This window comes from Trypanosoma theileri (genome assembly GCF_002087225.1).
Source record: "Trypanosoma theileri isolate Edinburgh chromosome Unknown TM35_Tth_2_V1, whole genome shotgun sequence".
In the NCBI taxonomy this organism is placed as follows: Eukaryota; Euglenozoa; class Kinetoplastea; order Trypanosomatida; family Trypanosomatidae; genus Trypanosoma; species Trypanosoma theileri.
The window spans coordinates 1,109,210-1,126,445 of record NW_021639844.1 but is presented as its reverse complement, the minus strand read 5'-3'; the positions used below and the strand labels follow the sequence as shown (position 1 = coordinate 1,126,445).

Genomic DNA, 17,236 nt, shown 5'->3' with positions numbered 1-17,236 from the left:
GTTGCATTCACCCTTCTGCGATGGGACCACAGATGCAGCGGAGGGGCAAATACCCGAAAGGTATTCATCCTGATCTTTCCAAGAGGTCAACACGGACTTCATCAGCTGCAGCTCGTTTTCAAGGTATGATAAAACGATGCTGTAAATTTCATCTTCGGTCTTGATTTCGTGCAGGCAGAACAGTTTGTCGTCGGTGTAAAGCAGAGAGCTATAGGGAGTTTTCTCAACCCCATGCGAAATCTGCCCAACGTCAAAAATGCGTTGGTTGTCTGTCATCCAAAGGTGGAGTCGGTCGCGATTATAAGCTCCTTGGAAATTCAGTGGGTGAGTGAAAAGCATCACACGCTTCCCCTCAATCGTCGCAGCAATGAAGCCAGCTTCGCATCCAGGACCAGTACGTGAAGGCGAGTTACCCCAGACGTGAGACAGCGTCCCTAGTGCTTCTTTCCACGTCTCTCCCATGTCAGATGACTCGAATACCCTGCGGTAACCGTTGTCGCGACGACTGTTCAGAATTAGTTTCCCCTCCTCCCACTCAACAACAGCAGACTCAGTACAATCATAAGGAGTGAACCCTTTTGAAAACGCCCACGTCGCACCGTCATCCACTGAATAGATCATTGAAACAGAAACGCGTTTATCGAAATTTGACACCTGAACAGGGAACAGAAGGGTTCCATTTGATGTCACTATCGATGGACCCACACCAGCAATAAACTGTTTTGTTCGCACTCCATCTACCCACTTGGGCAAAATGGAACTCAGAGAGACAGGCTTCGTCCACGTGATCGATGCAATTGGTTTCCCATTCACAGTCCACTTATTCACCTCACCAATAGCCAACAGTGTATACCAATCGCTTCCATCAGGCTGTTGAACCCAGTTGTGAGGCGACTCATAAAACCCTGCAACAGTGACGTATAACTTGTTTCCCTTGACAATGACCGTCGGGTCCATCACACGAGAGCGGTTCACGTTCACGCGACTGTTCTTGATTGCAATCTGCGTCTTCCACGTGCTACCGCCGTCCACGCTGTACTTCACAACAGTTTCAATAAAGGATTGATCATCACCAGAGATGTACCGGGCATCCGCAATGGCAACAAGCACACCATTCACCTCAACAAGGCTGGGAATTCGAAACGAGTGGACAACCCTTTTCGTGATAGTTCCATTGTCCTCTTCAAAGGGTACTGATGTCTTACCTTGTCTGAACAGAAATTTTCGCTTTGGTCCTCCCCTCCTCGTGAAAGAGCTTTGTGCCGTTCCGCTACAGAAGAGCACAAGAAGCAGAAACACAAGCTCCACATACAAAAGAGTCTTGCACATGGATCTCCTTGCCTTCCACTCAGCTTGTAAACTCATATGCCGGTTTCGGTCCTCCCGCTGTAATTTCTTACAAGTGTCTTGTTCTGCTATTTGCTTTTTCCTTTTTTCTTCCGGCGTGTCACCACTGCTTAATTAATAGAAACTTCGCTTTGTCTATTCGAAAAAAAAATTGGAGAAGAGAGAAAGAAAACAAAAACATCAACAGAAATTCATCTTCAAAGAAGAAACACTGTTAGACAGAGTCAACACAAGCATCAACCCTCGGAGTATCGAAAACCCTGGTGCCTCTCACCCATAGTGAGCCTCAAGATGCAAGAAAATTCAATCACCATCCCTGCACTATCGGGCACCCCCGCGTAACTCAAAAAAATTTTAACCACTAACTGTTTATGGTGTACTTTCACACCCATTGCAATCCCAATTTAACCAATTGTATAATTATCCGCATACGTACTCAAGCATCTGTGACCCTCAATCGCTCTTTTTTTTTTCTTTTAGTTCCCCACACAGGTTTGGAAGCCCTTAATCCGTAAAGAAAAAAAAAAAACTGTTAGTGTCAAGAAAGAAAATGCTGAAAGTGTATGAAATGCCGGCAAATTACAAGAACAGGCTTGTAGTGGGTAAAAGTTCATATGACACACCACTTCACAAATACAAAACATTATTTTTTTTTTGTGTCCTGTTTTTTTTTTTCCCCCACTGGAGAGGCAGTTCTCTCTCACACACTTCATCGTTACCAGCAATGAATAAAACATTACCTTATTTCTCACACTTTTCTAAGAGGGTTTTCATTTACACTCCCACGCACTGTCACCCGCATACGGCAGTTTGATGTCACATTCTTTCTGCTTCATCTGTATGGTCAGAGCACGGGCATTGTCCAAATCCCAGTGATGTATAGGGCAATGCAGGACTGTTGAGGGAATTGAATGCCCACTACACTACACTACACTACAGGCCCTCTTTGAAGAAGTGGCGAGGGTTATCTCTCCCACACATAAATCAGTACTAACTTGATGTGGATGGTGCAGTTCATGGCATGGTGAAACACTCTCCCATTCTGAAAAAGATAACACCATCCACAAACAAGAGACCTCATTGGTCCTTACGTGTTTGTTGGGCCCCTACAAAGCAGCAGATCAGCAATAAGAACAACATGATGCATATGAGGGAAATGCTGCTTTTGTCTGTTGACTTCACTACGGCAATGAACAACACTAGACACGGTTAGTACGACAGACCACTCAACATTGCCACAGTCCTCCTTCCTTTACTGTTCGTCCCCTTCCTTTCCTCATTCTAACGCCAAAACGCGAATAGTGGTCCTGAGTCAGTCCCAACGAACTTCCAAATCAGATAGCATAGTGTGTTTCCAAATTCCATACTGTTCAATGAGTTCTTCAATAATTGTCATACTCTCTTTTTGTAGAATATGATCATGTAAACAGGGCCTAACAATGTTAACGACCCTATTATATCCGATTCAGTCCCCACCTATCCTCCGTTCACGTGAACACGAGAGTCCATCTATGTTAGCCTTCGCAAAAAAAAAAAAAAAAAAAAAACAATGCTTCTTATTCTTTTCTGTAACATACTTTGTTCAATATGGTCGTAAAGGCATATTTCCTAGGAAACACTTCCACCCATACGTTTTGCCATATTTTTATATAGCATAATATTTTGGCGCCTATTAAACCAATTCTCCTTATATGAGTTTGCGATTTTGTTCTTTGAGTGAGAACCTCTTCGTTGTAGAGAAAAAAGAGAAAAGGGGAATATTTGGAAATTGTGTTAAAGATATCTGGTATACTATGCATCATACACTCCTTGTTCGCTTAAAAGGAAAGAAAAAAAAAAAAAAATACTGTGGTCAGCCACAGAAAGAGAAAATATACAGCACATATAAGCTAAGAGTGATGAATTAGATGAAGGAGATCTTTGAAATGTTTGTCATTTCCTTCTATTAAACATCAAAGACACATAGTGTCTGGAAAGTAAATTGAGCACAGTAATTGATACAATCACATATGAAATGTTTTTTCTTCTTCTTTTGTTATTGAGATGGCTTCGCCGTGGTTAGGTAATGCACCTTGACCTCCCATGAGGATTCCCTTGAGCGGCTGGATGAATTGCTGGAGTCCACTGTGGCATTAGCCTTTAAGTAGCCCTGATTGGAAACCCCAACCACACTGTAGTCAAAGTTACCACCCCATCCACGAGATGTAAGATCGTTCCTTATGTACACCAAGAATAGTTTTCCCACTGTATCAACAGAACGGTGTGTCAGACCTTTATTTGTGCAATCAGCCCAAACTTCTTTTCTTATTATTGCTGACGCTCCGGAAATGGAATATACAAATTTATTCCACTCTTCAAGTAGTGTAGCAGCAACAGGATTCTGTTTAGCAAGGGTGGCAAATTCTTCTGCAATACACCCATCTGATCGATTACTGGAGCCTGAAAAATCTCCATTTTTCGCCTTGGTGTTGTTACAGCCCATTAGTCCTTTAGCACTGATGAATCTCATGAACAACAAAAGGGAGAAGGTCAAGCATGTGCATGGAAGAAAAAACTTAAAAAGCTCCCAAACAATGCATAAAAAAAAAAAAAAAAAAATGAAATGTAATCAGTTAACCCAAAAACATTTTATTAAGAAGAAAAAGAAAAAAAGGTTTTTTTTTTTTTTTTTTTCTTCCAATCATCATATAATTTTTTTTCGATTTTTTTTTTTTTTCTCTTCAGTTATTCCCTGATGCAGTGAAAAAGTGTTCTTTTTAGAAACGCTGTGGGTCGAACGGGGGGGGGGGGGGGGGGGGGGGGGGGGCAATTCTCCCATATTATAAATAGCACCAGAGAACTGAGACACAGAGATTCTTAACAGACGATACACCCACTATGCTAGGGTTCACTTATTCTTCCCTTTCTGTTTTTTTTATTTAAAAGTCAATCTTCTCCCTTAATCAGCTAAAATTAAAGATGACTTTTATCAATGGTGTTCTACTATTGACTGTGGTCATGGTGTTCTTTTTTTTTCATCTTTAGTGTTAAAACTAAACTTATTACAAATGAGTCACAACAAGCTCATAACTACATCATTAAAGGAAATGGTGTCATCAATCATAGGCCTTTAACGATATCCCCCCTCCCCCACCCCCCCAAAAAAAAACAGAGAACAGATTCCTATTCAAACAGCAGAAAATAGGTTATTTTATTTTTAATAGACGTCTTTGTGAACGATACCAGGACGCGAAATCCAATGTAACATCCATATCATCATATCATCTACGAATAGATGTTGTTTGTGTTCATTTTTTTTTTTTTTTAACTATATCTACATAAACTGAACAGATCCCAAAATAAAAATTTGGGAGCAGAACACTCTTGTTAATATACGCATTATAAGAAGAACAAACGGAAACGTCAATATGTTTGGGTAATGTATTTTAGAGAATAATCCAAGAAAACATGGACAAATATACTTGTTGCAAAACCCTTCATTTGCTACATGCGTAGATCAGGAAGAGCATCACTTTTTTTTTTTTTGCGATCACTCCAGCCAGCCCTAGAGACACCAGTATCCCTATCTGAATCAAGTGTATGATGGGTTTGTAATCTTTAAAAGCACTGCCTTGCGATAAAATGTTCGTTATAAGAACATATGTCATTGCTGGAAAAGGAAAAAAGAAACACTAATATATACGAGGTTTTCTTTGACTCTCGGTGGTGACAAGTAGTCCCTTTGTGGGTATAAAATCACCAGATCCTCCTCTTGATGAATTCTACCAATGATATCATAGTTGCGAATTTAACGATTCACACGATAATTTAACTCTCCAACGCCTGCATTTTCAACGTCCTTGACATCTTGTGAGAAATAGGACAGTTGTTATTGCACGAAATATTCCGCAAAGATTAATTTCTCTTTTCTAGAATATCGGGATTCGACTACTAGTCACAAGTATTATCAATGAAACCAAGAACGTATTTCTGGATAGTTAGAAATCCAGGAAACAAAAAACCTACCACAATATCCCTTAGATTTATTTTGACACTGCTGATGTTGAAGCTTTTTTCTCAATTACAGAAAATAAGTATAATATGATGGGTTTATTTTTTGTGAACCTATCTACGAGGTGACAGAAAGTCACCGTAGAAAACCTTTGAGGAAGAGAGGTCCCCCACACTTCCCTGCTGCATTAATTATAAAGCCATCACTGCAGATACTACTCACTACAGTATAGTGCCAACGGCAAAAAAAAAAAAAACACAAGAGGAAAATCACAGAAATATCGTACACATAATATCATAATAAAGACTGATACGAAAATACCGTGAAGAATGGAAATAAGCAAAGATAAGAAAAAGAAAAGAAAAAACACCTTGTGACAGAAGCATGGGAAGTACTGCATCTATGCACACTAAAATTACGATATCCTTGTAGCACATTGGTTCTTTCTTTTTATTTCTCATTTCTTATCTCTAAAAAAAAAAAAAAAATCGAATTCTGCAGCACATTGTCCTATGAACGGTGTCGATAGAGACTCAGAGAGGAACACACAAACACGTGCTCCCCCCCACACCACCCCACATTCCACAACTGAATGTATATAATAATAATAGTAATAATAATAATAATAATAATAATAATAATAATAATAATAATAATAATAAGGTGGAGAAAACGCGCAACAGTATGAAGGGCTAATAATCAATCATTCATGCATTCATTTCATCCTTTCTTTTGTAATTAAAAAGAAAAAAAAAAAAAAACGTTCAGCAGATCGACACACATCTGTTCCTACTATATGAATACTGGGGATTTCCCCATAATGATCCGTTACAGTTCAACAGAATAAGAAAACAAAAACAAAAAAAAACCTCACTATAAATCAGTATGAAAACGGTATACGCAAGGTAAAGATAAAAATACTACCTGTCTTCTTGTCGTTGATTAGGGTTCTGGAACAATGTAATACCTGGTGATGGATGTCCCCAAAAAGCGCCTTCTTTCATCATGTTTACTTGAAAAGGCTGATGAGAATTACCTTGAAGACCAATGAGTGTTTGTTGTCCTTGAAACATAAAAGGCATGTAAGACGGTTGAGTTATCATAGACGGAATGTTTTTTGGTACGTTAGAAAACGTAACCGTTTGTTGATCAAGGTTTTTATTTTCTGTTACAGTTTGAATAGGTTGCATACCATGAAAAAATTGTGCCCCCATTATGGCGGCTTCATTACCACTATGTTCCGCATGCTGGGAAGGGACTGTGCCCCGCCGAGCCTGCTGTTTTTGTTGATATTGTTTACGAACCAATTCACGGTGACGGCGTGCCAGTTTGGCTTCCACCTTAACACCATATGGTGAATTTTTAAGAAGATTCTGAAGAGGGAGAATAGAGTTGCGTAATTGTGCAAACTGTGTTTCTTCTGAAGAAGTAGCAATAGCTGTTTGGATAACGTAATTTGCAAACCCATCAGTCAATAGTTTAGGTAACACCTGTGGATCGGTTAACTCATCAACCAAAAGTTGCCTTACATCTGTAGAGGCAATCTTTAAGCATTTTTCAATGACATTACTACTAAACTTGTCACATGAAAGGGACGCAACATTGTGTAGCATTTGTCGTATAATCTGGTTCGTATAGTTTGTTGTTTCAGAATTTTGATTAGCACGTTGTGAAAGTTCTTCTTCATGATCCAGAATGAATTGTATCACATAGTTTCCAAAAGGGTCATGCACAAGTTTGAGTGTATTTTCAAGAACTATACCAATTATTGTGGAAAAATATGGCTCAGGTGCCCACTGAAGACATTTTTGAATTATACAACAACCTTGTCGATTTTTACAAACATCAACACAGTGTTCTGCAAACTTATCATACAGTAACTGGTGAATAAGTATTATTTTATTCTTGTCGTTATCACTTACCTCGTTATTTTCTTCAGTTAAAAAAGGAAAACGTGCTGCAGCTAAAAGACGAACAACAGTATGGCTCCCGTTGATATCTTTACAAAGTTGAATAATAGAATTAGAGAAACACTGTGCACAAAATAAAACTTCTTCTATAGTTTTAAGTGAATCAAGTAATTTCTGCATGACTCGTGTACCATTTGTATCACAGCAAACCTCTTCAATATGATCTTTTATATTTGATAAAAGAAAAAGAATCTCTGAAAATTTGTCGTCTGGTTTTGTGCCATCATCATTTGAGTACAGAGAAGGAGGCAAAGTTTCTCCATTCTTTAACAAGGTAAGTGCGTGCATTATGAGTTCACTCCCATTTGGATCAAGCATAAGAATATGTGCTCTACTAATCATTTCATGTATAAATGTGTTACAAAACCGGTGTTTTTGAACATTAATTTCACCTTCTACCGTACTTTCACGAAGGGACTTGAAAGCATCAATTAACTTCACTGCATCTCTTAAACCATTAGCGTCTCCAAGGCAAGAGTCAAGAACACTGCTGGCACGTTCGGCATCCGTGCAGCCCACAACGGTGTCATCCACGTGCATCTTGGCTCCATTTTGAGCCCCCTTCTCGTTCATTTGGTGCTCCATACTGCGAATAATGCTATTGATTTCACTGAGCTGCCTTAGGAGCTCCTGTCGCTGAGCGTACAACTTTGCAATGGCCTCTTCTTCTGCTGAAGACATTTTTCCTTCTTTCCTTCCTAAGCAGCAGCGATGATCTGAAGTAAGGGCAGCAAAAAAGTTGAAAGCTCAACATTCAGTAGAGGAGAAATAAAATAAAAGAATAATAATAAAAAAAAAAAAAACAGAATAATCTATACCCCACCTTCTCCTTAAAGAAACGGTGTTAAACAAAAAAAAAGAAAACAATACGTTACTTTATCATCTTAAACCCTACATTCCCATAATTCATATATGCATCCCGATGTTTTTCACCGATGATTGTTCTCTATTAAATGACAGAACTGAGGAAATGGAAGTGTTCTGAGAAGCCCTTTTAACCCGCCTACCGCAAAGGGACGGTGAGGGTTGAGGTTGGGTGGGGATTTCAGGAACTTGCATTTAGGCAGACTGTAAAGATAAAAAAAAAATAATAATATTCCCAAGATTAAAACCCATGCACAATTTGATTCCTATTAATGTAAGATTTGATCATTCTCTTCGCAAGCTGTCAATAAAAAAAAAAAGCCCAGGTTCTTCAAATAGAGCATCCTCTCAAAGTAGCGGAAAAGAGAAGTGGAGGCACAGACAGAAAGAGTAAAAAAAAAAAAAAAAGACCTTCATATTCGTCTTTGTTTTAATAAGAAAAAAATAAGATAAACAAAAAAAATTCTACCGTTTTGAATACCTCATTTCCGTTCTACTACTTTTTTGTGATGGCAAGGCTTAAAGATGAGAAAAGGATTCCGTTTGAGTCGCAGAACAAAGCTCTTGGTAGTATTTATAAAGCTCATTATAAACAGCAGCTCTTTCCTGAGAGGGTTTGTACTCTCTAGCAAATCCACTAGTCATACTTTTCTGAGCCAACTCAACACTACTGTACAGTCCAGCAGCAGTAGCCGCAAATATACCCGCACCCAGGGCACAACCTTGATCCGTACGACAAACACTTATAGGTACATTGAGAACATCACTTAATGTCTGTATTGCCAATGGAGATTTTTTTGCAATACCTCCTACAGCAATAACGCGGTCAATACGCACACCTTCCCTTTGAAATCGCTCAACAATGGCCTTTGATCCATACGCTGTAGCTTCAACCAAAGCACGATAAATACTAGGTGCATCAGTAGCCAGAGTAAGACCTGCAATGCTTCCTTTCAGAAATAAATTAGCATCAGGAGTTCGCCTTCCATTTAACCAGTCTACAGCAATAACATTTCCATGTGCAGGTTCAATTTTTTCAGCTTTGGAAGACAATTCGGCAAAGATATTATGTCGATATATCTCCAAAAGTTTTCTTTTGGTTTCATCATTAATTGCTGTAGAGTTTTGAATTACCACTTTAAGTGGAAACGAAAGTAAAGATGCAAACCACGCATAAACATCTCCGTATGCTGCTTGACCTGCCTCAAGTCCAATCATACCTGGAATTACTGATCCTTCCACCTGCCCACATATCCCTTTAATTTGACTGTTACCAATATCTTCATGAGAAGAGATCATAACATCACAAGTAGAAGTTCCCATAACACGAACAAATGTGTATTTTTGAATACCAGCACCTACTGCGCCCATATGACAATCTATAGCCCCTCCTGCAACAACGACAGATTCTTTAAGCCCCAGACGTTGAGCCCATTCGGGGGATAATGTACCAACGGGTTTTTCAGCTGTCTGTGGAAGAGATGTCATTCTAGAGCGCATGGCCCCCAATGCTGGATTTAACTGAGAAAAAAACTCTGCAGGCGGAAATCCACCCCATTTTTCATTCCACATTGCCTTGTGACCGCATGCGCATTGACTTCGTGGTATGTGAGAATAACTAGTCGCTCCTGTCACAAGGGCAGGAAGCCACTCACATAGCTCAAGCATCGCATAGGCACCCGCACGAATAGTTTCATCTTGTCTTAGAACATGAAGAGCTTTAGACCAAAACCATTCTGAAGAGTATGTACCACCCGAATAAGCAGTATAATCAACTTTAGACTTTTTACACAAGTTAGTAATTTCTGCCGCCTCTCTTACTGAAGTATGATCTTTCCAAAGAATAAACATAGCGTTTGGATTATCTGCAAATTCTTCTTTTAGTGCCAGTGGAGTACCTTTTTCATCTACAAAACCAGGTGTGCTGCCTGTGGTATCGAATCCCAATCCCACAACGTTATCTCTCACGTCTGGCGAGAATTGTGACAGAACTCGCCGTACAATGGATTCAAGTACCTCCATGTAATCTAGAGGATGCTGACGGTAACGATTACTGGATGCATCGCAGAACTCTTGTCTGCTCCAACGGGGGTACGGTTCAACAGCTACTGCACACTCTTTCCCATCGCGAACCCGAATAAGAACGGCACGTGCGGAATCACTGCCATAGTCGAGTCCGATAACAAATGAGTCTTGCATTTTCGTATCAATTTGTAATATATATATATTTTTTTCTTTTTCTTTTTAGAATCTCCTTAAAAAAAAAAAAAGAAATAATAAATTAGTAATTATTATAATCGTATTAAACCAAAAGATATTTGCGGGAGTTACGAAGAAAATTTTACATATGAAAAGGTCCGGTAAGAAATTGATTATTAAGGATATTCACACTAACGCCGAAGATTAAAACAGAATTCCTCCAAAAATGAATCACCATAAAGGAAATAATAACAAAAAAAATAAGTAAAAAAAAATCCTTCAGGGTAAAAAAAAAAAAAAAAAAAATCAAGTACAAACTATGCACTTCGTCGACGTTTGCGAAGTAAACTATCCGAATCTTCAGGATGAGATCCGGTGGATCTACGGAAAAGTTTCGACCCTATATTAAGAAGCGTATTCCACATATTAGAAGGTTTGTTTTCCTTTTCAGATTCCAGTTCAAAATAAGAGTCTTCATCAGAGGTGTCACCATTGGTGGGTTCTAGTGGTGTTTTGACGCTCTTATCGCTGCAATTCATCTCAAGTAGAGTGGCGTCACTTTCTTCAAGACGAGAAATAAGAAGCGCCTTGGCTCCAGAAATAGGAAGGTTTCTCTCTCGAAGTAGTTCTCGAAGTTCTAGAACTGTCATTTGAGAATAACCATTCTTCCTTGATAAATCAGGTTCTTGCTTGCGTCGCTTGCGTGACCTTGGACGCGGCTCAGAGTCACTTTCAGAATCAGAGTATTCACCGTATCTACTGTAATTGCTCAAAGATAAGGATGACGAACAATCTGTTTGTGTTTCAGGTATGTACTGAGGCTGGATATAGGTGGACAAGTACGTACAACAGTTTCTAAGTGATCTATAGAGTGCGACGGCATCTCGTGTTGTTGACGGTGGATGAAGAGTGCCTGATCCATCTGCCAAAGTATATCCATTGTATGAGACAAAAACAGAAGTATCAATAGTGTTTGTGGTGGAAGTCTCGACACCATCGTGAGTGGGTGAATTCCTCTTTTCACTGTCTGATAAGGGAATGGGTAACCGCGATAGGCGAGAGGGCCGTGGACGTGGCGAGTCTGTTAGTTCACCAAGTAATGCAGCCTCTTCATCAGGAAGATAGAGAAGCCTCCTTTTGGTACCCATATTAATTATGCTTTTATAGTACAGATATAAAATTAATAATAACAATAAGAATAATAATAATAATAATAATAATAATAATAATAATAATAATAATAATAACAATAATAAGAAAAAAAAATAAATACCATACATACATATAGAAAAATCAGGAAAACCTCACTGTTTGTTCCACATACAACACATCAACACACTATAAATAAATAAATAAATATATATATATATATATATATATAGTGTAGAAACAAGAAATCAACCTAACTAACCAAAAAAATATAGAATCAAAAAGCAAAATAGGGAATGTTTGAACTTACAGGGGTTACCCTCGCAACGCACGCTGACAACGCAGTACACCCTGCGACACGGTAGGCATTCCTGGAGAAAGTTGGTTAGCCTGATTATAGTCACTCAAAGCTTTACTCCATTTTTCAATGCCTTCGTAGGCAATCGCACGGCGAATGATTGCCTTTACATTACTGGGATCAATTTCAATCGCCTTATCACAATCACTGATAACAAGTTGATAATCATGTCTTTGCTGATAACAGGCCGCACGATTTGCGTAGTAAATAGCAAGATCCTTATTGCTTTCAGTACTAAGTTCAATGGCACGTGAGTAAAATAACGCAGCTCGATCATACTTACCTGCCGCAAAAAGAGAACCACCAATGCGCTTGGCCTCATCAGAAGACTTACAGGTTGCGGGATCTGCCTTGTTGTCACGTTCTCTTATTGTGTTATTCACATCCTGCACTCTTTCCTGTATCTCTTGATTACCAGGGTCATTTTTTAAAGCATCTTGAAAAGCCTTTAGCGCTTCATCATATTTACTCATGGATTGAAGCGCGAGAGCTTTTCTGTAATGTCCTTTAACCCACGACGGTTTAACAATGATGCACTGCTCAGCATCTTCAAGTGCTTTTGAATAATTATTCATGCTCTGCCAACAGGCTGCCCGGTTTGAGTATACAGATGCGGATTCCTCTGATTTGGGATTGATGTCCAAAGCTTTAGTATACCACTGGACGGCAGCTTCATAGTCTTTGGCTTTATACGCCTCATTTCCCTTTAATTTCAGATCATCAACTGACATTTTCTTTTTTTTTTTTGTGAAAGAAAAAAGAAAAACGCTAATAATAATAATAACAATAAAAAAAATGGGGAGAATTGAATAGAACAATAAAAAAAAAAAAGGAGGGTGTGGGGGAGGAGGGGAAGCACGATCCCCTCCTTAAAAGGAATATTATTTATGGTAGTAAGGAAATACATGTGGTTTATTTATTATTGATTGTAAATAACATTAAAATACAGTGGTTATAGCTTCCGTGTTTTTCGTCGCTAAAATAAAACAATAATGATCATGCATTATGCACCATTCATCCCAGTCGTCCACCATTTCAAGTTTTGTTAACCATTTCTGTACATCTTGCGGGACTGTGAGATATAATTGCCTCATAGATGTCGCCATGACGTCTGTGAAACCCACATTCTTACAACGTGCTGCATGAGCTTCAGGTGTCGGTAACTTTTGTATTCCCAGAAGATGCACTCCTACAGAGGCAAGATTACTAACCATTACTTCCCCAAAACGATCATTAGGACGTATGGCATCATAAGCAATGAGTAAAACACTAGTGTCTTCCTTAAGAACATCATTTAAGGTAAGTTCAAGTATTTTTGTCGATATGGATTCATCAAGGTAAACAAAAACCATTTCCGCTAACAATACTGTAGGCATATCTGCAGAGACATTTTTTTTTAGAATTTCAAGTAGTTCATCGGTCTTTCGTAGATCACAAGAAATCAATTCATACTCTGGACCAACATGGCTTTTCAGTTTCTCTGTCCTTCGTATTATATTCTGCTTCTCTGTTATCATATCTGGGAAATCTAATTCAATATATTTACCAATCTTCACATCTGGATGCTGTTCTCGTAAACGGAAATACAATGTGTCAACACCGGCGCCAAAGCTTATGACCTGCAGAGGGCCATCACCAGAGTGTTTCTTCGCAAATGATAACAAACTACGTTCAATAGCAACAGTACGCAGCCATGTACCGCGGTTCATCAAGGGACTGTTAATTATTGTAGTATCTTTGGCAAAATATGCGGCAAAAGGATCATCAAGGTAGTGTTTCGTCACACAATGAACTTTGCGTGAGCATGCACTATGTGCTGTCTGTTGAAGAGCCATAGGAACTCCTTCTCTTTCCCCTTTCTATTATAGTGTAACGGTTTACTATTTTTTTTTTTCTTATCGTTTATTTTCTTATTCTTGATTATACAAGAAGTATAACAGAATGGGGAAACAGTGTGCAAAACAAAACAAAAAAAAAAAAAAAAAAAATACTATTTGGAGCAAGGAAGCAAATATATATATATATATATATATATATAGTATTTGTTTATTCATTTTCTTTCCTGTTTATTATTTATTTGTACCTGTTCTGAATCTTTCAGCATAGCCACCGTTATATACTTACTATTCACGTCAGTACAAATTAAACGAGAAGTCCACCCTTGATGTTACCGAGGCCTTCTGCTATAGCCCCAGTCAAACTGCTAAGAGCTGTTCGTCGGCTTGGTCCTGTACATAACAAGCAGTTTTTAACAAGTAACATTATTTTTTCCAATAGCAGTAAAATATCTTGGTTAGGATTAGACTGTATTACCTCTTTTAATACCTCATCAACAGCATTTACAGACAAGCAACTACATAGCGTCACAATACTCTCTGCCAGTTGAGAGGAGAGACGCCGTGAAAGTCTGCCAAGCACAAAACTATTCATGATTGTTAAAAGAAGACGCGAGAAAAGTCCTTCATTCACAACACTAGAGTTTCCAAGAAACGACACCACCCTCTCCGTTACGGTGGTTCCAACGCGCTGAATGTCAATCGATTCAGAGTTGAGGGAAAAGAAAAGTGTCGATAAAAAAACCTGTGAATCTGAGTAAGCCACAAATTGAGAAACAAATGCCTCTGCACACAATTGAAAGGCAAGAAAAACAGACTCTTGTAATTCTGGAATACCAAGCGAACGAGCATCAAATAATCTCAATAATGCTGCCAAGGAAGAAATAACAGATGAACCTAGTGGTTCGAAGACATTTTCGGGGGAATCACATTCCATCATTTGCCATCGGGAAACTTCACACAAGAGATGTGATAAAAGTTTTAAGAGTCGGTGTTTCTGCTCCTGGAATTCCTCTGCTCTCCAGGTAAGATCTTCAGAAAACGACTTCATAACACAAGATAATGTTGTACGTACTGCATCTATTATCCAGTCAACTCGTTTTCCATTTAATACAGCTGAACAAGATAAAAAAAGTTGCAGTGTCATATCTGTACTCTGAATCATTAACTCTTTCTCATAAAATCTGTTGATACTAAGAGAAAGAAGGTGATTACATATTTCCATTACAATATCAAGACACAAGATCAACTCTTCGCTCTCTTGCATAGACAAGAAAAAACCAGAAAGAGTTGCACACCTTTCTAAGCAGATATCAACATCAATAGAAGCAAAGTCTGTTGTGCGTATATCAAAGGAGTGAAGGACAGTCAAAAGTTTTTCTGATCGTCTCTCATGAGTAACAGAACGAATCCAAAAGGCGGCAATTCGTCCTCTTACATTTCCAAAAAATTGTTGACCACAAAGTATCATATCTTCGGCCGCTTGTAGAACTTCAGATGACTGTAAAATAGAAATCATTCCTTTACTCTTCAAACTTGATTCAAGTACACGACATCCAGAAAGTCCTACACTTTCTTCAAAGGTAAATACACGTAATGAATAAAACACAAAGGAAATTAAAGTTGTTGTGTTTTGAGTAAAAAAGTTGTTACCATAATTTTCTGTAACCGAATAAACAGAAATAAAGGTTCCAAGCACTTCCAGCAAACCTGAAACCACAGCTGGACTTGTTTGAGGTAAGTTTTGCATAACATCTTGCAAAAAAATCATAATCTTCATTATAATACTCTGAACAGGATGGTGTTCAGACCATGCGGTGGAAGTAAAACAAGAGGGAATTAAAACAGTTTCCCCATCACATGCATCAGCTATAAAAGCATCTATTAACTTTAGCACAATCCAGAGAGCTTCTTGTACTTGTATACATTCTGCAGTACTTATCCTTCCCATTTCCAAATATCGTGTACGAAGTACATCTAATGCCAGAGAAAAGGACTCTGTAGCTCTTTCAGGATCTAACCGTCCTATATGTCCCAGTAAAGAAATATGAGATGTCGTAAAGGTGTCAGAAAAATGTTCTGTCTCATCAGATGAATGGGCATACGACAATTTAGCAGATAAAAAAGTATTTAAAACATCTATACATGCCAATTTATTTTCTGCTGTAATGGAATTATTTTGTGATGTTATGGAGGCTATTTCAAATAGGCAACTCAGATTCTCATCCAGTGCAGCCATGATACTTTCATCATCTGGATTCTCCTTATCAATCTCAATAAGAGTCTTTGCGAACGATGAAAGGTTTAAAACACAAAAGCTAACAATTTCAGTATCAGTAAATATATCTTGCATGTTTTCCACAATATTAACCACTCCAGAAATAGCTAAAGGTAGAGTTGTTCGAGCGTCTTCATCCGCTACATTTTTTAATATATCTGTAGCGACGAAACACGTTAATGCGAGAAATCTTTTACCGTAATTCAGTCTATCCGAAAAACTCCATGATTGCATCGTAACACTACAAAATTGTCTTATTAACTCTACAATACTCCGCCGGTTAAAAGAAAACCCACAAATACCACCATCCGTGTACCACATGCGAAGTAGATCGTCCATCTGAACAAAGGTGCCAGAGAGCAAAACACCCTCCAACAGTAACGACTGCCACAACTCTCCTGAAACTCTCAGAGAGTGATCAGACTCATCTTCTGAGGCATCCTCCTCAAAAAAACGGTGAACGGACCATGACATTATAGAATTAAGAGATGTAAGAAGTATTTCAACAGTTCGGTGAGTTTCTGAAATACCAATTGCTGCAGCGTTAACTAAACTATGAAGAAATCGTACCAAACCACTACACTCAAATAGCGAACGGCAGGCACGGTGAAATTCCACCGACATCCCACGTCCACGTGAAGCTGAATGATAAAGACCAAATTCCTCAACAATGTGTAGTACCAAATGACGAATAAAAACCACCTGAGACTCACATCTACGTTGATCTAAAATTGAAATAATCTCTAATATCATCTCCGACATAGAAGATTCACTAACACCACCTTCAGCATTTACACAACTCAACTTTAGCACAACAGCCATAGTCAACGCAACTTCGGACAAAACAGAACGCCACGCAGGTGATAAAATTTCTCCGTCTCTTTTCTCGACATAGTTAAAGAAGAAAACTAACAAATCCTTCTTATCCTCACGAATATCACGTTTACGTATAAGATAATATTTTAACAAGCGAAAGGCAATAAAATGCGCGTAGGTAATAATATCGGAGTCTGAGGGAAGCACTTCGCTATTAAGTATATTAACAGTGCACGTAACCACTAATGGGTCATTTATTTCCTGTAAGGTTCGAATAACGTTCTCTGCGCCCCCATGGTTTCCAATCTTGAGGTATTGAGCGGCGCGCCCCACCTCTTGAGCTAGCATGAGTTCCATTCGAGAGCTAAGAAACGAAAAAAAAAAAAAAAGAACAGTACCGAAAAAAAAGAGGGAGAAAAAAGCATCTCA

The 17,236-nt window shown here is 38.6% G+C and overlaps 8 protein-coding genes across 8 annotated transcripts; all 8 read right to left on the bottom strand.

Annotated features, from left to right (window-relative positions):
* TM35_000025450 (Chain A, A Mutant Of Trypanosoma Rangeli Sialidase Displaying Trans- Sialidase Activity) lies at window positions 1–1,365 on the bottom strand (the record flags this gene model as incomplete). The annotated part of the gene is made up of 1 exon (XM_029021863.1): window positions 1–1,365. A coding segment is annotated over one exon (1,365 nt), but the record flags the coding sequence as incomplete, so codon positions are not given.
* A 2,017-nt stretch (window positions 1,366–3,382) lies between these two features.
* TM35_000025440 (uncharacterized protein) lies at window positions 3,383–3,856 on the bottom strand (the record flags this gene model as incomplete). Its single annotated transcript, XM_029021862.1, has 1 exon — window positions 3,383–3,856. The coding sequence occupies one exon, from the start codon at window positions 3,854–3,856 to the stop codon at window positions 3,383–3,385; it is 474 nt and encodes a 157-aa protein (XP_028887284.1).
* A 2,402-nt stretch (window positions 3,857–6,258) lies between these two features.
* TM35_000025430 (putative pumilio/PUF RNA binding protein 1) lies at window positions 6,259–7,989 on the bottom strand (the record flags this gene model as incomplete). Its single annotated transcript, XM_029021861.1, has 1 exon — window positions 6,259–7,989. One exon carries the CDS (start codon window positions 7,987–7,989, stop codon window positions 6,259–6,261), a length of 1,731 nt encoding a protein of 576 aa, XP_028887283.1.
* Window positions 7,990–8,691: 702 nt separating this feature from the next.
* On the bottom strand, window positions 8,692–10,371 carry TM35_000025420 (L-ribulokinase; the record flags this gene model as incomplete). Its single annotated transcript, XM_029021860.1, has 1 exon — window positions 8,692–10,371. One exon carries the CDS (start codon window positions 10,369–10,371, stop codon window positions 8,692–8,694), a length of 1,680 nt encoding a protein of 559 aa, XP_028887282.1.
* Window positions 10,372–10,688: 317 nt separating this feature from the next.
* TM35_000025410 (uncharacterized protein) lies at window positions 10,689–11,519 on the bottom strand (the record flags this gene model as incomplete). Its single annotated transcript, XM_029021859.1, has 1 exon — window positions 10,689–11,519. The coding sequence occupies one exon, from the start codon at window positions 11,517–11,519 to the stop codon at window positions 10,689–10,691; it is 831 nt and encodes a 276-aa protein (XP_028887281.1).
* A 316-nt stretch (window positions 11,520–11,835) lies between these two features.
* TM35_000025400 (putative stress-inducible protein STI1-like) lies at window positions 11,836–12,609 on the bottom strand (the record flags this gene model as incomplete). Its single annotated transcript, XM_029021858.1, has 1 exon — window positions 11,836–12,609. The coding sequence occupies one exon, from the start codon at window positions 12,607–12,609 to the stop codon at window positions 11,836–11,838; it is 774 nt and encodes a 257-aa protein (XP_028887280.1).
* Window positions 12,610–12,816: 207 nt separating this feature from the next.
* On the bottom strand, window positions 12,817–13,713 carry TM35_000025390 (leucine carboxyl methyltransferase; the record flags this gene model as incomplete). Its single annotated transcript, XM_029021857.1, has 1 exon — window positions 12,817–13,713. The coding sequence occupies one exon, from the start codon at window positions 13,711–13,713 to the stop codon at window positions 12,817–12,819; it is 897 nt and encodes a 298-aa protein (XP_028887279.1).
* Window positions 13,714–14,020: 307 nt separating this feature from the next.
* On the bottom strand, window positions 14,021–17,164 carry TM35_000025380 (trans-sialidase; the record flags this gene model as incomplete). Its single annotated transcript, XM_029021856.1, has 1 exon — window positions 14,021–17,164. One exon carries the CDS (start codon window positions 17,162–17,164, stop codon window positions 14,021–14,023), a length of 3,144 nt encoding a protein of 1,047 aa, XP_028887278.1.
* Between the last annotated feature and the right edge of the window lie 72 nt (window positions 17,165–17,236).